The sequence below is a fragment of the Pongo abelii genome, chromosome 4, assembly GCF_028885655.2.
Source record: "Pongo abelii isolate AG06213 chromosome 4, NHGRI_mPonAbe1-v2.0_pri, whole genome shotgun sequence".
NCBI lineage: Eukaryota > Metazoa > Chordata > Mammalia > Primates > Hominidae > Pongo > Pongo abelii.
The window spans coordinates 44,009,775-44,033,477 of NC_071989.2; the positions used below are offsets into that span (position 1 = coordinate 44,009,775).

The window sequence follows — 23,703 nt, forward strand, 5'->3', positions numbered from 1 at the left end:
GCCAAGTTTTTTGCATTATTCATCAAGAATAAAATGATTTACTTATATTTGTGATTAATACAAGTGACATTTAAGAATCAAAATAAAGGTGATATTTGGATTTCATTTAAAGTTCAACTTTAAATGTTCTAATTCTTTTAGTTTTTCAAAGTAAAATGCGTTTAAGTTTTATCAAAAAATATCGACACATAATAAGACTAAGTAAGCATTTGCTTACTAAAATTTAAACCAAAAAACACCTGCTAATGCATATACACATATGCTTGTATGCATATGTATAATTATATGTAACTTACTACATATCTAAAACAAGTATCAAGTTTAATAAAATGAATGTTCTGAAATGATTGGCTGAATCAACAGAAATGTTTGCTAAAGAAACTATCTTTTTTGAGGCAAATCATTAATAGCAATGAATGAGCACTTAGACTGAAACACAATAAAACCCAACAGAAAAATACATTCAAGAGGTAATAAAAAGCAATTCTTTTGTGAATATTCTCAAGTAAAATCACTAAAATGTGAAGACTATCACAAGTAGAATTACTGTAATAAATTAGATAAACCAAAAGAAAAAACAATTCATAAAAAGCTGAAGAATCTTCCCCATTTTAAGAGTAATCATTGGGTAATTTTATCCACTTTATAGAAATATACACAATTTTAGTTATTTGTGGTTGCAAACCTTATTTCAGATTGGCTAGAGGATTAGTTAATTGTTAACACAGCTGACCATATCCAACCTCCACAGCAAATCAGTATGTCTATAACATGTTTCATTTTGAAAAGTTACTTGAATACAAATGAAATGATTAAAGCTGACCTGAAGGCTGGGCATGGTGGCTCATGCCTGTAATCCCAGCACTTTGGGCAGCCAAGGTGGCCAGATCACCTGAGGTCGGGAGTTCAAGACAAGCCTGACCAACATGGAGAAACCCCATCTCTACTAAAAATACAAAAATTAGCCGGGCATGGTGGCACATGCCTGTAATCCCAGCTACTCGGGAGGCCGAGGCAGGAGAATCACTTGAACCCAGGAGGCAGAGGTTATGGTGAGCTGAGAATATGCCATTGTACTCCGGCCCGGGCCACCAGAGCAAAACTCTGTCTTAAAAAAAAAAAAAAAAAAAAAAGCTGACTTGATCTATTTAGTTATGCTAAACACAAGTACAACTATCAACTCTGAAACGACTGAAATGCCTTCATTATTATCCACATGGAAAAACTAAAAATATATATAACACTTAAATAATGCTTATTGCTTATTCTCTGTTAGTTAAAAGTAAAACATAAAAATAATTTTTAAAATTGCTTTTCAGTACCTTTCATATGGTTCAGGGTGTTCAATTTGAATTAACTGATCTTGTCCATCAGGAAAAGTTAACTTACACCACCCTAAGTTAAGATCTTGATTTACCTTAAGAAGTGGAAAGATAAGTTTTAGCATTTTAGAACTGAAAAAAAGAACATAAACAACTTATTCTAACTTCATTAACTTAAAGAAATAAGTAGAGGAATCATTAAAGATGCAACAGTTTAAATGTTGTTTACATGAGATATGGGTGTTATTTAACCACCACTCATATAGGTAATTATCAAAGCAAATGAAAATACTAATCCCTTTCTCTATAATCAGTTATCTTTAGAAAAATGACTATTTGTCAAATCATTCTGATTTTTGCTAGGAAATCCAAAGAGATCAGTAAAGCTTCTTGACAGATTTATACTTCAAAAAATGAACTGAAATAGTGTGGTACTTTATTTTCTTTGTTCTGTTTTCCACAGATAACCAATAAAAAATAGATCTAAGTCTGAAATATACCCACCTGTCTCTTCTCAATAGGAGAGCTGAAATTCCAATTTAGGGTTAGAGTAATGCCATCTAAAAAGACGGCATGTACTTTGTCATCAGAGTAGGCAAGAAATCTTCCCACGCTGGGTATGAGTGACTCTTTCAAAACCAAAGGCAGTATATTGCTATCATTTATCCCAGGTACCTAAAACCAAGTAAATAAAAATAGCAGGAAATAGAGTTATCTAAGAACAAGATTTAAATGAATATTAATGACTCTAGGGCAATTTTGGATACTTATTCAGAAGTCGAATATTGTAAAATCCTTATATTTTAATTTTTCCAGAAGTGGATACCCAAAACAGTCTTTTTTTCAAGCAGATTCAGTTCTAATATCTTTGTAAAGTCACTGTTCTGCTCTGAACTTTACATCCATTATAGACAAAAATTAGGAGCTTATAGATTTGTAATTAAATTAATATAGATACAGAAATCAAAGTCTGAGAATCACTTCCTCCAAATCAGCATTAAGGAATTTTATTTTTATGGTTATGAAAATATAGAACCTATAATATCATGGTTTATAATGACTAATGTTTTTACATACTTCAAATCCAATCAGTTCCCCTATCCTTTCCTCTTCATGAAAAACAAAAACCATATACAATAAAACTATAACATAAAAGCCTGAACTTTCAGTGTTTGTCTACTAGGTAGGTATTTTTCTGAATAAACCAACATTAATGTTACAAGAATTTCTCACATGACTTAGAGGAAAACTGTTTGAACTCAGAAGTATGGATACAAACAATAAAACAATTTAAAAATATCTTGCTTTTAAAATAATTTTAACATACCATTTTCCAGCAGCATATACGATAGTTATGGCTTAAAGAAAGTCTCATCTTCACACAATGTTGAAGAATTCTGTGAACACAAAAAATACTACTTAAACATTTGCAAATGACATTTTCCAATTCTAGCAACCCATTTTCACCGCCATACAACATTTTAGATGATCAGTAAATCATTTCCACTGAAATGTGTTGGGAACTCTTTTTTTCTCCAGAAATCCTTAAGCCCCTAGAAGGGAACTACTGTTGCTTCCCTTTGTGCTAATCTTACCTACTTAAGGCTATTCTTTTAATTTTTAGCAATGAAATGATTCCATGGACAGAATTTTCAGGAACTCCTTTTTAAGAGGTGATAGATTCACACTGCCTGGAAAGTTTCACATAGCCTAAAAATGGTAGGGATGTGAATCAACTATCCCTAGGAAATCAAATTACAGAATATGCTTCTTCAAATCTGTTTTGGAAACTGCTTGTACATAAATTTATAAAAAGAAACAATAGTCCACTTGCATTTTTCTGGGTGTCATAGATTGAGAGAATTTTAAAAACATATGAACCAAAGAACCAATCTATGCTTTATCATTAGTATATTCTCAGAAATCTATTACTCTGAAGATAATAAAGAAGTATAAAAATTTTAAATGTAACATCAAATCTCCAACTTGATTTCAAGGAACAATAATGATGCCACACTTATGCAGAGAAAGGGCACTTACTTCCTCTCAGCACTTGCTCACCATATATGGATATTTCTCCATATTTAAATTACAAAGCCAGAAGTACTCTTAATAAATGACATAAAAATTACCTTATTTTATAAATTATGACACCAAAAAAGTTGACAAATTTTACCGAAGGCATACATTTCCATTGTACCTGCCAATTCTTAATCTTATCCTTAATCACAAGAAAATGTGCCAAGATGTTTAGACACATAACATTTGATTCAATTGAATGGGAAGAACTTACCTTGTTGCCTGTTTAATTAGAGAACCAACAGAGAATGGACTTCCTGGTCTATCTGGAGGAAGGTTATTTACTGAGTAAGTTTTCTCTTCTCTCTGAAAATTAGTTAAAATGAAAAATTTCATTAATAATAAATTTTGGCCTTTATTACTTAGCTGTTTTTCCTTGAAATATGTTTTTACAATAGTGACAAGATGAGTAGTTATTTTAACAAAATAAAGCCCATAAAACCATGGTATTTTATGATGCTTTTTCATTTTCCCATTTTTTTTTTCTCATTAAACTTTTTTAATGGGCCTCAAAATTCTGTGACCAATTTTTGGTCAAGTTGTTTCCATTAAAAAGTACTGATTTTAAAAACTAATAACTTAAAACTGCCACATGCAAAAAAGAAAACCAAAGTGGTCCACAAAACATTCTCCTGAAGGTTTTACGATGCATTGTTATCATTAACCAGTCTTTTACTACTAAACTTAAATGGCCAATTGAAACAAACAGTTCTGAGACCGTTCTTCTACCACTGCTTAAGAGTGGGGTGGCAGGTATTAGGGATAATATTCATTTAGCCTTCTGAGCTTGCTGGGCAGACTTGGTGACCTTGCCACCTCCAGCAGCCTTCTTGTCCACTGCCTTGATGACACCCACCGCAACTGTCTGTCTCATATCACAAACAGCAAAATGACCCAAAGGTGGATAGTCTGAGAAGTTCTCAACACACATGGGCTTGCCAGGAACCACATCAACAATGGCAGCATCACCAGACTTCAAGAATTTAGGGCCATCTTCCAGCTTTTTACCAGAACGGTGACCAACCTTTTCCTTCAGCTCAGCAAACTTGCATGCAATGTGAGCCATGTGACAATCCAATACAGGGGCATAGCCAACGCTTATTTGGCCTGGATGGTTCAGGATAATCTCCTGAGCAGTGAAGTCAGCTGCTTCCATTGGTGGGTCATTTTTGCTGTCACCAGCAACGTTGCCACGACGAACATCCTCGACAGACACATTCTTGACATTGAAGCCCACATTGTCCCCAGGAAGAGCTTCACTCAAAGCTTCACGGTGCATTTCGACAGATTTTACTTCTGTTGTAATGTTGACTGGAGCAAAGGTGACCACCATACCAGGTTTGAGAACACCAGTCTCCACTCGGCCAACAGGAACAGTACCAATACCACCAATTTTGTAGACATCCTGGAGAGGCAGGCGCAAGGGCTTGTCAGTTGGACGAGTTGGTGGTAGGATGCAGTCCAGAGCCTCAAGTAGCGTGGTGCCACTGGCATTGCCATCCTTACGGGTGACTTTCCATCCCTTGAGCCAAGGCATGTTAGCACTTGGCTCCAGCATGTTGTCACCATTCCAACCAGAAATTGGCACAAATGCTACTGTGTTGGGGTTGTAGCCAATTTTCTTAATGTAAGTGCTGACTTCCTAAACAATTTCCTCATCTCTTCTGGCTGTAGGGTGGCTCAGTGGAATTCATTTTGTTAACACCAACAATTAGTTGTTTCACACCCAGTGTGTAAGCCAGAAGGGCATGCTCTTGGGTCTGCCCATTCTTGGAGATACCAGTTTCAAATTCACCAACACCAGCAGCAACAATCAGGACAGCACAGTCAGCCTGAGATGTCCCTGTAATCATGTTTTTGATGAAGTCTCTGTGTCCTGGGGCATCAATGATAGTCACATAGTACTTGCTGGTCTCAAATTTCCACAAGGAGATATCAATGGTGATACCACATTCACGCTCAGCTTTCAGTTTATCCAAGACCCAGGCATACTTGAAGGAGTCCTTTCCCATCTCAGCAGCCTCCTTCTCAAATTTTTCAATGGTTCTTTTGTCGATGCCACCGCATTTGTAGATCAGATGGCCAGTAGTGGTGGACTTGCCCGAATTTACGTGTCCAGTGATGACAATGTTGATATGAGTCTTTTCCTTTCCCATTTTGGCTTTTAGGGGTAGTTTTCACGACACCTGTGTTCTGGTGGCAAACCCGTTGTGGAAAAAAAAAAGCCATTTTCCCATTTTTTAAAAATATAGAATTACTCCTATTCATTCAAAAGTTTTTTTTTATGGTTTTTTTTTTTTTTGAGACAGGGTCTCACTCTGTTGCCCGGGGCTGGAGTACAGTGGCGCAATTACAGCTCACTGCAGCCTCTGTGGCTCAAGGAGTCTTCCCACCTCAGCCTCCCAAGTAGCCAGGACCATAGGCATATGCCACCATACCAGGCTAATTTTTTAAGTTTTTTGTAGAGGCGAGGTGTTACTATATTACCCGGACTAGTCTCAAACTCCTGGGCTCAAGGGATCCCAAAGTGCTGAGATTACAGGCATGAGCCACTGTGCCTGGCCCACAAGTTACATTCTAATAACTTATAACTTATTGTGCAATTTAAATATTAGCTATATTTACATTAACATGGTAACCAAACTAATTTTCCCACACATTAGCAGGAAATTTATAATGAGCCACCCCTTTCCCTTAAGACAAAAAGAAATGGATATATAGATTTAAAAAAACTATTTTAATTGAAAGAATATACCATTTTGCTACATTAATGGAAGAAATACTGCTACAGTTTGTGGAAGAAAAAATTATTTACAGGCTGAGGTTACTGAAATTTGAAAAAAATTGTTATTTTAAAATTCTTTCCGAATTTCCTCTTCCTCAGACTTGCTAGTGTTTCCCAGGACTCTGTCTCCAGCCTTCTCTTCTGACTTCTTGATTTCTTTTTAGATAATCCTAAAAGAGTACAAAGCTGTGTTCACATTAAATATCATAATAGCAACAGCTAACATTTGTGGAGCAGACACTCTGCTAGGCACTATCCTACTCACTTTACATGGATTATCTCATTTATTCCTCAAAATAATTCTGAGATAACTATTAATGCTTGTTTTTCAGATGAGAAAACTGAGACTGAGGGCTAAGAAACAGTAGAGATCTGATTTAAACCACCAAGAGAGTGCAGTTCATACTCTTTACCATTAGGGGAAGAAGATGGGCTTCGAAGTCAGACAGATGTGGATTCAAATCACAGGTCTGCCTCTTACCAACTATAATGATGGACAGGCTATACAACCTTTTGTAAGCCTCAGTGCCTGCAGCCTGTGAAATGGGGATACTGCCTACCATCCAGATTTATCTGAGGATTAGTGATATAATATACATATGAAGTTCCTGGGACAGAATTTAGTATATAATAGGTACCAAACAAAAGTCTTTGTCCTTTTATTTTGGTCTACAGACCTGACTATCTAAATCTCTATTGGGCTTCTCTTTTGGCTATGAAAACAGACACCTCAACATCACCATGTTAAAACTGGAATTAGCATCATTTCAAAATTTGCACTTTCACTTTCTCTACGCTGTATTTACCTTTGGTATGTCATTTATCACATTGTTCCCTCTACCTAGAACTCAGTTCCCTCCTCCAGCACCTCCCTTTGCCTGGCTAACACCTGTTTTTCCTTCCGTCTCAGGGAAGCCATTGCAGAGGTCTCATAGACTAGGAGAAATCCCCTACTTATGTCCACAAGCACAGTTCCCTCTAATCCTGCCTCTTGGTCTTAATTACAACTTCAATTTAATACTTTTTACTTAATGTCTGTTTTCCCTGTTAGAATGCAGCTCCATGAAGGAAGGGGCTGTGTCTGTTTTGCTCATGTCTGTATCATTATCATTTATTAGCAGAGTGCTTAGCACATGGGAAGCACTCAAAATACCATATTTTAATTATTTATGTCTTTCTCTACTGGATATTGAGTTCCCTCTGGGTTCTTATTTCCAAGACCCTATTTCATCAACTCTAAAATGCTCATTTTTCACAATGTAACCTCTGAAATCTGGATCCATCTTACAATTAAGAGTGTCTTTATAATCTATTAGGCAGGTAGGGTTGAGATATAGTTGAATTTTAATAATCTCAAATCCTTAATTGACATCTCATGGTAGGCGCAAAAGAAAAAAAAAGCCATCATCAAAAAAATTTAGATTTGATAAAAATTTTGGTTTCACACAGTACCGGGCACCACCATTCACTGATTAATAATCTGGCATCCCTTTCAACTCCTTCCTCATCCTCAGTGTCCAGTCAGCAATCAGTTCTGTCTCCTTAATATTTCTTCTCATTTTTCCTACCACTGCCTGGCCTTCACTTGAACTACTACACATGTCTTCTGACTGGTTCTACAGCTTCAAGTTTTACCTCTTTCCCACCCAGTTCATCTTCCTCTGAAATAATCTAACAAAAATCTGATGTCACTTCCCTACTTGAAATCCTTCAATGGTTCCCCAAATGCAGTAAGGTTACTCATGCTCCAGTTATGAGCTGGCCATCTTAGTGATCTGGCTTCTTCTCTGGACATTTCCCCCAGCATCCCATCTATGTTTTGGCCTACCAAACTACAACATTTTCACTTCCTTCAACACTCCACACTTGCTCCAGGCTCTTGTGTCCAGTTAAGTGCCATTTATAAACTGTTCTAAGAACCAGCAATAATAATGTGTTGAATAAGATAGGGCTTAACTCTAGTGTGGCTGATAATGAACAAACATATATCATTAAGAAAATGTCACCCAATTTTCAGTGCTTTGAAGAAAAAAGATGACAATGTCATGATAGGGAGTGTCTTGGGTAGCTTCTTTAATTTGAATAGTCAGGAAAAGCATCTGAGAGGAGATGACATTTAGATACAAATCTGAGTGACAAGCAGCCAGCCATGCAAATAATTGAGAAAGTAAATTGTTCCCTTAGCTATATGCTCCTCCTACCTCCATCTGTCTTTTGTACAACTCCTCCTTTGGAATTATAGATCCTAGCTAAGCCAAGTTTTCCTTCAGGAGTTGTTTCTGGAGCCTCAAACACTGGGTCAGGTGCCCTTTCTTATGTGGTCCCAAAGCACCAAGTTCTTATCTCCATGGAAGTACTTACACTGTGAATACTTGTCAGTCTTTCCTATTTCAATTTTTAATTACACAATAAATAATACATTTTTGTTAAAAAAAAGTTCAAAAAGTATGAAAATTGAGTCCTCTCAGACTTCTCCTCCCTCACAAAATCCCAAACTCTTTCCCAAACGTAGCTACTTCAGTGTGTATTTACCCAGGATCCTTTCTTGTGCTTGTGCATGTGTATTACAGAAAGTACTATATAGGTATAGGGTTTATTTTTTGTTCTTTACACAAAAGATATCATTGTACGTGTTCTAACGCAAGTTTCTTTATTCACTCAACAACCTGATCTTTGAGATCTTCCAGAATCTATTACTCTATGCATCAACATCTACCTCATTCTTTTCAACTACTGCACACCATTCCCGTAATTTGATAATTACAACTTATTTTACCATTTCCCTATTAATGAACATTTATTTAGGTTGCTTCTGATTTTTTGCTGCTACAAATAATGCCACAAAACACACCCTTGGCCATGCTTCTTTGAACACACGTGCAAATATTTTTCTAGGCTAGATACTGAGAAGCAGAATTTCTCATCAATTTCATTTGATGTTATCAAATTGTCCTTTAAGAAAGCCGAACCAATTAACACTTCAACCAACACTATGAAAGCACCCCTTTTCCCACACCCTTCCCAGCAGATGTCATCAGTCTTTTTTAGTTATTGACAATTTGGTAAGGGAAAAATGTTATGTCATTGATATTTTAATTTGCATTTCCCTGATGCAAGTAGTGAAATTGAATATGTTTTCAAATATTATAACTTTTTAATTTACATTATCTTTTCTATGGCTAAATCCATTTTTACCCTTTGCCCATTTTTCTATTAGGGTATTTTGGTTTTTTTGGTCTATTACTGATTTATAGTGTGGAATATCTTCTGGGCCTTTGCTTATCTTTTTAACAGAACTTCTGAAATTTTTCTTTTAATTAAAAAATTTTTTTGAGACTGTCTCCTAGACTGGTGTGCGGTGGTGTGATCTTGGCTCACTGCAACCTCCACCTCCCAGGTTCAAGCGATTCTCATGCCTCAGTCTCCCAAGTAGCTGGGATTACATACAAGCACCACCATGCCTGGCTAATTTTTGTATTTTCAGTAGAGACGAGGTTTTGCCATGTTGGCTGGGCTTGTCTCGAACTCCTGGCCTCATGTGATCCACTAGCCTTGGTCTCCCAAAGTGCTGTGATTACAGGCATAAGCCACTGTGCCCAGCCTAAATATTTATAATTTAACATAAGTTTGAAGATTTCAAGCTTGTCAAACTTTTCTTTTATGCCTTCTGGTTTTCTGTATTCTACTTAAGAAGGCCTCCTTTACCCAGAGATTTTAAACATTGTTCTTCTGTATTTTCTTCTAATACTTATAAAGTTTGGTTTCTTACATTTAGCTCTTTAATTCATCTGAAATTTATTTTGGAGTCTGGGTTAAAGTAAGGAGAAAACAACTTTATCCCCAAAAGAGGGTCAATTGTTTCTAAACCTTTGCACTAAAGCAGACAGAGAAGGGTGAATGTGTTGCACACAAAGGTTGGAGAGTGAAGCCCAAGGCAGTCTACCACAAATGCGTTCTAACCCAAAAGCTCATGCTTCTACTCCATGATATATTTGCTTTAGTATAAAAATTATCACCCCCTCCCGCAACAGCTTTGAGTAGAATTGAAGCTCCAGGAAGATACACTCCTTTTTATCTTGCAATTTTGCAAACCCTCTGATATACGGCAGTCAGCAATGTGACTATGCATACCTACTCTATTTGCTTGCTCACTTGATTGTCTGATGTACTATATACACACACATACACACATATATACGTATACATGTTACTGGGCATGCTTGTATCTCATTTGCTTGTTTGCCTAACTGAACACAAGACTGTGAACTCTTGAGGGCAGGAACTCTTCTTCGTCTTCATCCTTGTCAGTGCTTACCACAATGCCTGCCAAAGAGTTACTGTTCAATTAATATTTATTTACTAAATATTTTCCTAGAAATAGGCCCCCGTTGGGAATCTGTTCCAATATATACTAAAGTATTTATGAAGAAAACAATATTTGGTTGGGATTTACTTAAAAATAAACAGGGAGTGGAGGGAGCAGCAGGAAGTATAAATGAACAAGATGGGTGATGGGTACATAGGGGTCCATTATATTTGTCTACTTTTGTATATGTTTGAAATTTCCATAGTTAAAAAAATCTCAATTTTTAACTCTATTCCCTAGGGATTCTGATAATCTGATTAGTATTTAAATACCCCACTCTGTAATGGAGAGAGAAAACATACTTATTTTGTTCTAGCATGCAAAGTAGTGTGATACTATAGTGATTGCTGTGAAAGGGTGGATGTCAAATATCAGAGGGGCAATAAGCAAATTAAAACTCATTAACAAAATATTGACATTATTAAGACTATGGGCTGGTAATTATACCATGTTATATTTCACTGTTTTCAGCAACAGAGAACAATCTTGTTTAACTGTCTAGTTGTACATAAAGATTTAGAAGTTAAGGTGCTTAAAATACACAATTACATGGTAGGGAAAAAAGAATGTGCTTTTGCTTTTTAATGTACAAATATTAATTCAAAGTAGTTTATTAACTCAAAGTCCTGGTTTCAGCATTTTCCATCAATAAAGTCTATGACAAAAGAAAGTTTCTAATTTAAACACGAACTGCTTAGGCAAATGGAGATAGCAGGTGAAAATACAGTAAAAATAAGGTGGTTAATAATTACTGTACCAATGCTGACAGTAAGATTATATTAATTCTCCAGACTGGGGAGTAGGAAGCAATGTTATATAATGACCAAATTTCCCATATATATTTGGAATTATTTAGAAAGAGCTATACAGCAAAACTCTTCTTGAGTTGAGTTCGTTGTTGGCTTACCTCTTCTGATCCTTCTTGAATGGAATAATAAGTAAAATAGTTCCCAAAATAAGGCCCTTCTGATTTGAAAACAGATCCATCCCCAGAATAAATCTCTATTGAGTTCATATTTTGATGGGTAAGTCTAAGAAAGAGAAATAACCATTAAAATTTTTTTTCCACTTGAGATTAAAACATGCTTGGATAGTCATCAAAAACCAGTAACAACAAAATCTAAGCAAAACAGCACAGTCTTTTTGCCTGTCCAGTGAAGCAGATAATTTCATATTCTGAACCCAACCAGCTAAATTAACTCTTTCACAAAAAGATAAATAGAATTGGTTTATGCATTTATTTCAACAACTAAACTAAAAGCTTCTGGAATTCAGGCATCTTGTCTTATCATCTTCTTGATAATCCCCACTGCTAATCACAAGGCTGGCACATAAGGGTCACCAAAGCAATGTCTATTGCATAGGAGTTAAATACAACATTTCCAGAGCCTGAAAATAAATAGATTAATGAAACTAGTGGAATCAATATTTTATGGATAAGATTAGCCGTCTGCACAAGGGGCTATCCCTAAGAAAAGGTGGCTGTACCTGGAGGAGCCAGGTACAATCAAGGTACTGGGTATATAACAAATAGAAACTTAAGCCAAGTTAATTTTATTAACATATATGTTAGAATATGTTGTTAGAAGGAATAGGTCTTCACATAGGAAAAGGAGAGCCCCCACGCTCTCCAAAAATTTAGCAGTGCTCTTTTAGCATTTTTCATGGAAGTGAAACTCTCAATCTGCTAACACTAGTATTCTAGTCACTAGAAGGGTGTCCTTTGTTGTGGGGTAGGGATAATTCAATAGAACAGTGCTGGCCCAGAGCGGCCACTCAATGAGTATTTGCTTTGTGAATGAAGGCTAAAATCTCCCTTAGGTGATTTAACTTCTCTAATTCCATGCTCAAGCAATTCTGTTTTGACTATTTCAAACAACTTGATCCTCCAATGCTTGGAAGGGGTATCCTAAATAACTGATATGAATGTTACATTCACTAGCAAACCAATCCCTCATTGGCTGTGGAGGTACCACATAAGTCTTATAAAAATGGTTAATGTGAGTGAGTCACAAGACCCTTGTGTGCACTAATAACATTAGTTTTGAGACCTGTAAAACTCAGGATCAAACACAGGAGCACAGTTGGCCCGACAGAACTGTGTCCTCTTCTGAGAGTCTGTCTACGAGGCTAGTCCCATCTTCTCTGTGACATCAATAAACAGCTCTAACTCCAACATAGAAGCCAACATAGGTGCCTTACCTATATGTAACACCTTTGTACCAAACCATTTTCACTAGTTCAGGATAGGAATATTCATCAGATTGTCTCTGTAAAAGTGAATCACAAAAATTCCACCTGTGAAGGATAAAATACAAGCTATTACTTCTGGTTGCTCAATATAATTGCCTTTAGAAGTCAACAAAATGGTGCTACTGTAACAGGATTAATTTCTTGTTTAACTCACTAGATCAAAGAATAAAAATTAATATGAAGGTAATGAAATGTAAAAAGCAAGTCTTTTTCCATGTTTTTTCAGTATTTTCAATAATCTCATTATTGAATCTCAGCACAATTACAGAAATTAAGAGTTTTACTAACATTTAAAATTTAGCCTGGATTCGCTAGGAACGTGGCTCATGCCTGTAATCCCAGCACTTTGGGAGGCCAAGGCGGGCGGATCACGAGGTCAGGAGTTCGAGATCAGCCTGACCAACATGGTGAAACCCCGTCTCTACTAAAAATACAAAAATTAGGCATGGTGGCACGTGCCTGTAATCCCAGCTACTCAGGAGGCTGAGACAGAAGAATCGCTTGAACCCAGGAGGCAGAGGTTGCAGTGAGCTGAGATCGCGCCAGCCTGGGTGACAGAGTGAGACTCCATCTCAAAAAAAAAAAAAAAAAAAAAAAATTTACTAAAATATCTATAGTGGGCCAAGCACTGTGCTATACACACTGTGGATATAACAACCAAAAAAAGGCAGACATGGTCCCTGCCCTCAGCAGGGACGTTAAATAATAAACATTGAGTGTAAAGAAAAGGCAAGTACTGTATGCTATGGAATTGTATAGGACTTAACTTGTTTAGGGTCTTCAGGAAAACCACTCTAAAGAAGTTAGGTTTAAGCTGAAACCTGGAAATGAGCACAAGTTAGCCAGTTGAGAGAGAGAGAGAGCGCTCCTGCAGAGTAGGTGCAGTGGTCACAGAGTGCTTGAGCAAGCATTTTAGGGATTGCTAAAGTCCAGCTTAGCAAGAATAGAGAAAGCAAGGGCAAGAGTAGTGACAGAGTTGAGGATTACAGATACAGGAAGGGACCAGATCACAAAAGACCTGGTAAGCTATGTGAAGGATCATGGATTTCAACCTAAACATCATGGCAAGTTATTGAAAAATCATTACTTTTGAAGCATAATTCCCTTTTGACGTGTACTCATAATACTTGATTCTCATTTTAACCAGATAATCATGACAAGCCTAACAGTCATTCCCATATTTTTGTTTTAAATAACAAATGTATACTCAGAGATGGCCTGAGATCAAATCTCACTTTTACAAGTACTAGCTGTGTACCTTTCCTCAAGTTATTTAACATTTCTGTGTCTCAAGTTCCTCTACATATAGGGATGATACGTTTTTTAACTTCATGGGAATGCTTTGAGAATCAAACGGGTGAAGTCCAACAGTACCTGGCACATAAATGTTTTGTGTTAGTTTTTATCATTATTATTTGCACTGTTTATGCAAAGTTGATGTTACAAATCTACAATCCTTAGTGGAGTTAAAAGTTTTATACTTAGCCTTACAGAAGCCACTCCATGTGTACCCCTTTGGGAAACAGACGTATTTATAGTCAGTGAACCAAAGATGGGGTAGCCTCTGAAGCTAGGTATGGACAAAAGAACAGTGTCTGATACACACTCCAGCAAGCAAGGTCACGGGCTCCAGTGAGTGGCAGCAGATGCTCCCCTGGGCCCACAGAGCCCTGTGCGGACTCCTGTCCCATCATTTAGCATACTTTAAAAATCTTTTTAGGTACAGTGACCTTCACTAGATTCTAAGTTGCTATAAAGCAGGGACTGTGTCTTAGTCATCTCTGCAGTTACTGGACTTAGCACAGTACCTAGTGTAGAGTCAGCGTTCTACATTCAATGCATGGACACAGAGTAAGAAACATAAGCAACACATTTGCTAGGGAAATTATTTACTATCAGTTAAAAGCAAAATTTTGGATGAGATAAACTTTCCTTGTGAATGGTATCAGATAAAAAGAAAATTATCCAGGTTAAGACTGGTTCTGATAAAAGCTTCATGACCAATAGCCATTACTGCATTACCTGTGTAGGTGTGGGACTGGACAGTTGAGTGACAGGGCCCTGGGAAGAACAGAAACCACTTTTCCTCTTTCCTCTGAAATATCAGAAGTTAAAAATCTACTCTGAGTTATATGTGCATCAATTTTAGACATATTGCTGATTTTATTATGAAAATGAAGTGCTAAAGACAAAGGATATTTCCATTCCTCTGGACAGGCGGCCACAGACCAGCACTGCTTGACCCATGTGTATACGCATGTGTGCTTTGTACCAGGCGAAGCCAGCTCTTCCCTCCCTTCAGTTCCATTTACACAACTCATCTTCTTTAAAGTTTCTTTGGATTTCATGATCTGGCAATGAAACTCATTTTCTTTATTCTTCAGTCTCTGTTCTGGTAAATTTCCACGTATACAGATTTTGCCAGCTTTTTCAACTAGTTTATCTTTTGGGGCTTTATTATTTGTTTCTGACAACACTGCAGATGAGTCTGACTTCTGGCTAACTTTACACAAAAAATGTACTGTAAATTCATGCTGAGATCTGGGCAGGCAGAGGTATGCATGACCATCTAAAGATGTTATCTTCACAATGCCACTCTCCATATATATCATGGTACCATCTGTATCAAGACTAGGCCATCTCACTTCTGTTATGTCAGTGAAGATACGCTGCAATGAGGGGGGATAAAGAGATGGTGAGTATTTTCTGTTAACAGTCCAATTTTTCCATACATTCGATATTTAAGTATTGTGTAAGAAAGCTCTTAAATATTTGTGTTTTACTATCTACAGAGAATGAAAAAATGGAGGGCCAGAGCTCAGCCTATATATGATTTTCCAGAGAATATTTGATATTGTTAAGATTATCACCCTTAAAAAAAAGAGATGTGAAACAGACACAAAATGAGAGAAATGGTCATATTTAGTGTTAAATGTATTTTGGTTTTAAATGTACAATGAATTAGAGATAAATGGATTTGTACCCCTCCCCTCACCCTGCAAAAGTTTACTCTGAAAAAAAACTAGAAATAAGGGAAGACCAACACTATGATACATTGTATTAAAAGCAATCATAGCTAAAAATTTTTCTTTAAGTTTTAAATAAAAAAAAATAAAAGCAACCATAGCTTAAATGGTACAGGACTAGCATAAAAATTATTGACAGAACAACTCAGAAAATTCAAAAACAAACTCAATCATATCTTAAAATGTTACATGAGATAACATAAGTTTTTTCAGAGCAAGAGGGAAAAGAGAAAATTATTTAAACTAGTACTAGAATTACTGAACAGCATTTGGGAAATTCTGTCTTGCAGGGTTATCACATGAACTAAATAAGGTAACATGTAAAAAGTACCCATCCTAGGTAGTACCTAGGTAGTACCATACACTAAAATAAATTTCAGGAGGCTTAGAGGAAACTTTAAAAAAGTTTAATTACTCAAAGAAAAATTGATCCTGACTAATAAAAGACTCATAACAAGTAACAGTGTTGGTTGTGTCTTTTCATATAAGATATAAATAGTAGATATTGCGTGAGAGGTTTTTACTGAATTAATTTTCCCAAGCATTTAGCATTTCAATTCCATTTATGTAAAACCTTACATTTACACAAACTATTGTCAAGAAAGCTTCCTAAATTTACCATGCTATCTATATGTACAATGTTAGGACACTAAAATTGAGGGCTGTATTTACTGACAGCAAAGTTGGTTTGTAAGGATGGTCATCAAACTCCTCTTTTAGAATTAGACTATCTAATAATCTTGCTGCATCATCAGCAACAAGCTAGGCAGTTTCAGTGAATAAAGTGACTCAAAAGACACAAAGGAAAATTACCATTCTAGGCTAAGTTACAACTTATAATTTTTTATGGCTCCTTTGCCACAAGACAATATAAAATTACTCAGCCGGCAGGCAAACATCTTGACAGCATAGAAAGGTAGCAGAAAGTAGTTGAGAAACAGAGTTTACAGAGTCAGATAAGACTAGGTTCAAATCCTGACTTTGCCACTTAGAAAACTGCCATAGACAAATTAGGTAAACTCTCTAAGACATAATTTCCTTGCCTATAAAAAGAGGCTGCCAGCCGGGCGCGGTGGCTCACGCCTGTAATCCCAGCACTTTGGGAGGCTGAGGTGGGCGGATCACGAGGTCAGGAGATCGAGACCATCCTAGCTAACACGGTGAAACCCCATCTCTACTAAAAATGCGAGAAATTAGCCGGGTGTGGTGGAGGGCGCCTGTAGCCCCAGCTACTCGGGAGGCTGAGGCAGGAGAATGGCATCAACTCGGGAAGCGGAGGTTGCAGTGAGCTGAGATCGCACCACTGCACTCCAGCCCTGGCAACAGTGCGAGACTCCGTCTCAGAAAAAAAAAAAAAAAAAAAAGAGGCTGCCATGTAGCCAATATACCTGTTTTGATTGGATGGACATCCATTTTGATCAGTATGGTGTTATTAAATATTTCTAATATTGTTCATAGTTGTTGGACATAGTAAACCCTCAGTAAATGACAGTTATTATTCCTAAAAGTCCAAACACAATACTATATAAGCAAAATAATAAAGGTCATACCCATAGTTACATATCTCTACTATACATTAACAAATATGCTGTTACTGAAAATGGTCACATAATTTCTTAATTTTGAGACCTCTGAGAATGAAAAAGTTACCAATCTAAAACATTCTGATTATAATGCTTGGATACAAAGAAAATGGCAAGCGGATACACTATGTAACTTCGATGTTTTATAGCAATGTATCCCCAGGTGTCCTGAAAAAGAAAAAAAGGCTAAATATTAAATTACCTGTTTCTAGTTACTTGTCCTCAAATAATACTAACAAAAATGAAGTTAAAAGAATCACCTTTTTTCTTTCAGATGGTATGATGGTTTCAGATAAAAAAGGGCAAGTAGCTGAAGAGTTTCGAAAATCTAGGGCTCGCTGTAGTTGCTCCTATGAAAAGAAATATAAAATGTAACCTTAATGTAAAATGATTTGAAAATCAATTAAAAATGACAGTACAGTATAATCCATAATACTAATTACTTTTCATATTCTAGCCACGTCAACAGTATTTTGGTATTCAAAGAGTAGTTTCGGCCAGGCACGGTGGTTCACACCTGTAATCCTGGCATAATGGGAGGCTGAGATGGGAGGATTTCTTGAGGCCAGGAGTGTGAGAACCAGTTTGTGCAACATAGCTAGACAATGCTCTACAAAAAATTTAAAAATCAGCCAGATGTGGTAGTGCACATCTGTGGTAGTCCTAGAGTAACTCCCTTGTAAAAGGAGGCTGAGGCAGGAGAATCACTTGAGCTTAGGTGTTCAACACTGCAGTGCACTATGGTAGTGCCACTACACTCCAGCCTGGGTGACAGAGCAAGAACCTGTCTCTAAAAAACAAAAAAGTTGTTTACATGATATCTTTACTTACTCTGTAAGTGCTAATGACAAAATGTGTCCTTTGATGAATTCTTTCTGGTTGTTCTAAAGGATGTGCTGAAACAGGTGGTGACTTTTCAAATAAAAATTCAGAGCCACAGGGAGAAAGTTGCAATGTGGAACCATCAACATATTGTACTTCTACTGAATCATCTTCATAAAGTACCATTCGCAGTTCGGCTGCCATTACTATGGCAGGATAAGATATCCTTCTAAGTCAAAGACTGAATGAAATAGGAAAAACAATAGCACAAATAGTTCTCTTAATGTACAAAAGTTTTATCAAAATAAATGGGTGCATTTTCTAAGAAGATGACATTGCCATTGCATTTACTTTTGTTAAGAATACTAACTACACTTGATAAATCTGAAATGAACATCCTTAACAAAATGCCTTAATTAACCCCTAGAAGTTTACTCTAATGGAGGAACATAACCAAAAAGAGACAACCACAAGTGATAACGGTCTTTATAATTTTAATAGCTTCACTTCTAGTGAAATTTAATTTTTGTAAATTATATGTTCATTATTTAAAAGCTTATAATTTCTAGTTTACTCCAATGCAGGAACATAACCAAGAAGAAACTTAATTTCTTTTTTCTTTTTTTTGAGATGGAAACTCGCTCTGTCACCCAGGCTAGAGTGCAGTGGCGTGATCTCGGCTCACTGTGACCTCCGCCTCTCAGGTTCAAGTGATTCTCCTGCCTCAGCCTCCTGAGTAGCTGGGATTACAGGTGTGTGCCACCATGCCTGGCTAATTTTTGTAATTTAGTAGAGACGGGGTTTTACCATATTGGTCAGGCTGGTCTGGAACTCCTCACCTTGCGATCTGCCTGCCTCAGCCTCCCAAAGTGCTGGCATTACAGACATGAGCCACTGAACCCGGCCTAAAGAAATTTAATTTCTATAAATTATATGCTCATTATCTCATTTTAAATTTCAAATAATAAGCAAATTCCACCTTTACGGTAAGAATGCAGCAAATTGTTTGTAATACAAATTCAAAAGACAGGCAGAAAGTAACTATTAGGCCTACGGGAAAAGGACCCTGAAGAAGAAATCCAAATACCTGGAATCCTGTCTCTACCCTAGCATTAAATAAATAGCTCTTTATTACTACTGAGCAACTTAATCTCCTATTGTCTTGGATTTGTCCTTATTTCGCTGCATTCAGTTTCCTCTTCTCTACCTCTAAAATACTCTGTCTTCACCTACGCTCTCCATATAGCAGTGACAGAAGGGGAATTAAAGAGTTGGGTTTCATTCACACCTTACCATTTACTAGCTAGCTATAAGTCTCAGGTTGTTCCTCATTTGTAAAATGGGAGTAGTAACAGGATTGTTGTGTGGATTAAAAGAGAAAACAAATATGACAGTGACCAGCACTGTGGATGCTGCCTTGCAGGCACTCAATCAATCTTATGAAATGTTTTTATTCCTTTCTAACACTAACCCCATCCCCTTCCACATTATCCCCTTCTACTACCTAGATGATCAAGTTTTACCTGCCAGAAAAAAATAACGTTCTATAGAAAACACTTCCACCACTTTATCCCTATTTCCTACCTATAAACAGCTCAAGTGTAGTATTCACTCACTACCAACCTTCTCTCCTATCAGTCTTCAATTCACTGCAATCCAGCTTTCACCTCTCTTTACTGACATTGTTTCGCAATGGTCGCCAATGTCTTCTTACACCCAATGACTTTAGTCTTCATCCTACTAAACCTCATCAACATGTAACAGCATTGTCTACATTCCCTTGCACCAAACGCTCTTTTCCCCTACTTTTCCCCCCTAATATTGGGCTGCCACAGTTTTCTTCTTCACTTCTACCTGTTTTTAGTTTAATCATTCTTCTTCACCATTCCCTTAAATCAAGGATTCTTCAAGACCTGACCTTAGTCCACATTTCTTCCCTTCTTAACATAACACTCATGTCACTTTTATGCCCCACCTTGTCTTTTTTTTTTTTTTTTTGAGACGGAGTCTCGCTCTGTTGCCAGGCTGGAGTAGAGTGGCGCAATCTGGGCTCACTGCAACCTCTGCCTCCCGGGTTCAAGTGATTCTCCTGCCTCAGCCTCCTGAGTAGCTGGGACTACAGGTGCGTGCCACCACGCTTGGCTCATTTTTTGTATTTTTAGTAGAGACAGGTTTTCACCATGTTGGCCAGAATGGTCTCGAACTCCACACCTCGTGATCTGCCCGTTTTGGCCTCCCAAAGTGCTGGGATTACAGGCGTGAGCCACCGCACCCGGCCCACCTTGTCTTTTTTTAACCTTACCCCCTTTAATGTATGTAATCAGCTGTAGGTGATATCATCTGTAATCTTCTGAGGATATGTCAGGATATAAGTAAATATTTAACCACATGGTCTCTCCTGAGGAGATTCACACAATTTTAATTATTTTCTTTCTCTAGAGAACTTTTAAATGTACCTGACCTCTCACAGAGCTTTCAGGTGGCTGCCTGCTAGACCGCTCTCTATGTCCCTGTCCCATAGATAAATCAAACGCAACATAACTAAAATGGAACTTAATCACTCCTACCAAAAGCAGGCTTCTGTAATATCCCCTAATTGCACTTTCACTCTCATCTCTTCCCTCAAATCCAGTCTGCATACAGTAGTACCCAGAGGGATCTTTTAAAATGAAAATCACATCTATCACTTCGTGGCTTAAAACCCACCAGTACCTTCCATTTCTACTTAGAATAAAATCCAAACTCCTAAACTATGGCCGACAAAGGCCACACAATCTGGTCCTATCTACTTCTCCCAACGTCATTTCTCAACTGTCTCCTACTTCTACAGGGCACTTTAGATACATTGGCATTTTAAATGTTCTTTAAACAAGCTCTTTCCCATCTTTGCACTGTTCTTTCTGCCTGCCTTGTCTTTTCCTTGGCTAATCACAAGGCTGGTTCTTTATCATCATCAAGGTTTCAGCATAAATATAACTCCTACAAGGGCCTAACGACCAACTAAGTTAAAGTTACTCCCAAACATCTCCCAATCATTTGTCATCCCTCTTCAACTTTTTTCTTCATAGAATCTATCATCAAAATTGATTATTTACTTGCTTTTTGTTTTCTCCCACTAGGCTATAAACTCAACCGAAGCAGGGGCCTTGATCAGATAAGGCATCTAAAACAGTATTAAGCAAATAGTAATGGCACAATAAATATTTGAATGATGAAAAATAAGTAAATTGCTCCTCTTGAATTTGAAATTTGAATTAATGGTGTCTCATTGTTAGCAGCCAATATTCTAAAACTTGACTTTTCACTCCATGCCCCTGTAACAAGTCCTGTTGATTTTCTGTCTTCGGAACCTGGCTCTCTCTACCTCTTTCTCTTTTTCAGGCCATAGACTCTCCAACTCCTGCAACTGTCTGGAATTTCTTCTCTCTCCAATCCATCTCTAGTATTGATGACATAGGTAACTTTCCACAAGTCAGACCATACCAACTGCTTTACATCACCTGTTTACGTACTTATCAAATGGCAATATAGATTACAGATATATATATAAACACACACGTATATATCGGATATGTCTACTTGGTATTTTAGGGGAAAAAACGGGTGCTGATACATAGATGAAAGACATTTTCTGATTCCAATTTGGGAAAAATAGTCTATCTTTGGCCAAGTCTTTTTTTCTTTTCTTTTCTTTTTTTAATAGCTTTATTGAGGCGGTTTTCTAATTTTAAATAATCAAGCATACACAACAAACAGTGTAATGACTAAGGTTCTTGGCATACCATAGAAAAGCATAACCCGGCTCCAACCCACACTGGCATTCTCATCTCTACAGTCTCATTCCCGCTTGCGTTCTCATCACCCAGCACATTACGTCAGGGTATGTTTAACACTCAAAAATCCACAAGTCTGTTCTTGACATGAATGAGAATCTCATTTCTTTCAAAATGCTATAGTCTCTAGTTACAGAGGGAGCCTAATCAAAACCACCACCAAAAGTCTTCCACTCACAGCAGTTCGGAGCCGAAAAGTTGCGGAAATAAGGCCCAGCAACGGTCCCTGGCTTTGATTTGCCAAAATGCTCTGGAAGCCGCACCGTCGGCGCCTGCCCACGACTGCTTCTTCAGGGGTTTCTTCAGTTTGACAAATTACCAGCAAGTGATATTTCTTGATGAAAGAAAAAAATCACAACCCTAGAGGAATAAGGTGGCAGGGAGAGTGTTTTGGCCAACACGCCCGCCAGGCAACAGGAAAGCGGAGAGAGCGCCAACTGTAACCACTAAGAGAAAGCGCACACGGAACAAGAGCCGTTCAAAACCAGCGCCCTCAGGGTGCCGCTTCACAGCTCCGCAACAGGGAAGACAGGAAGTCCCGCCCCTCCACCACAGGGAGGGCAGGAAGTCCCGCCCCTCCACTCCGGAGGCTGCTCTCGTTGCGTTCCCTGCGAAGGGCGGAGCAGGAAGTGGCGTAGAAAGGGGACGGATGGTTCCTTGTTCGGAATCGAGTTGGCTGCTCTTTGATTTTTTACTTCTGGTGTCCCACGCAAAAGCGGTCCGACCTGGTTGTATTAATAAAGGCTGTAAGGATCAGCCTTTTTAACGGTCCAGCCGAGAACTAACCACAGAGCGCGTTTTAGTGGAGTGGTACTTTTTTTAAATAAGCTAAAAAACGATTATACTTCAGGAAAGCTGTTAAAAAAAAAAAAAAAAAAAAAACCTTGGCCAAGATGGAGAACTCTTCTTTTCCTAATTTGGTATCAGAAAATAGGTCGTCTATGTATCTGCACCTTTTTTCCTTATAAAATGGCAAATAAACTTGTCTGCTATATTTATTGCCACTAAACAAGTGTTTGTGGAACACTCACTATGTGTTTAGGCGTTGTGGGGATAAAGCAGGGAAGGTGGCCCAGTTCTTTGCAGGTGAGGATCAGAGCTAGAGATTAACTGAAAAGAAAGAATAAACAATCATTTATTACAGTTGTGGTGAGTGTTTCTAAGATAAAATACAGAGGTTTGTGAGAGCATAGAGAGGCATACCTTGTTTTATTGTTCGTTTTATTGTGCTTTGCAGATTACTGAGTTTACTACAAATGGAAGGTTTGAGGAAACCTTGATGGAGCAAGTGTATGGGTGCCATTTTTTTCCAACATCATGTGCTCACTTTGTGTCTCTGTGACACATTTTGGTAATTCCCACAATATTTCAAGCTTTTTCATTATTTTTGTATCTGTTAGGGTGATCTGTGTGATCACTGATCTTTGATGTCACTACTGTAATTGTTTTGGGGGACCACAGATCATGCTCATATATTATAAAATGGCAAACTGAATCTGTTACAGGTAGTTAGGCATGAGCAAGGCAGGAGAGGGCTCTCCCCTGCCACCAACCCACTAGAAATGTTGGGTAGTGGTTCAGCAATTATCACATGGCCTCTCTAAAAATAAAAATTTGGCAGTGCCAGGGAAAGG

General features: G+C 37.6%; 1 protein-coding gene and 1 pseudogene across 3 annotated transcripts in view; both read right to left on the minus strand.

The window, feature by feature from the left end:
- Positions 1 to 22,631, minus strand: part of C4H5orf34 (chromosome 4 C5orf34 homolog) — a 65,447-nt gene extending 42,816 nt beyond the window's left edge. Inside the window, exons 1-11 of one of the 3 annotated variants that reach the window (XR_010139952.1) lie at positions 22,248 to 22,610; positions 19,076 to 19,141; positions 18,246 to 18,477; positions 17,675 to 17,764; positions 14,828 to 15,474; positions 12,755 to 12,850; positions 11,460 to 11,583; positions 3,616 to 3,707; positions 2,650 to 2,719; positions 1,827 to 1,997; positions 1,323 to 1,417 (exon numbers count right to left, since the gene is read on the minus strand). Coding sequence is in view for 1 of the 3 variants with exons in the window: in XM_054555543.2 (XP_054411518.1) it covers positions 1,323 to 1,417; positions 1,827 to 1,997; positions 2,650 to 2,719; positions 3,616 to 3,707; positions 11,460 to 11,583; positions 12,755 to 12,850; positions 13,573 to 13,626; positions 14,828 to 15,474; positions 17,675 to 17,764; positions 18,246 to 18,440 (1,634 nt within the window). In the remaining 2 variants the exon portion in view is untranslated. Of the gene's footprint in view, positions 1 to 1,322; positions 1,418 to 1,826; positions 1,998 to 2,649; positions 2,720 to 3,615; positions 3,708 to 11,459; positions 11,584 to 12,754; positions 12,851 to 13,572; positions 13,627 to 14,827; positions 15,475 to 17,674; positions 17,765 to 18,245; positions 18,478 to 19,075; positions 19,142 to 22,247 lie in introns of all 3 variants that reach the window. The other 2 variants (XM_054555543.2, XR_010139953.1) reach the window with 2 other exon arrangements.
- On the minus strand, positions 4,039 to 5,629 carry LOC100460489 (putative elongation factor 1-alpha-like 3; annotated as a pseudogene).
- Positions 22,632 to 23,703: the final 1,072 nt, after the last annotated feature.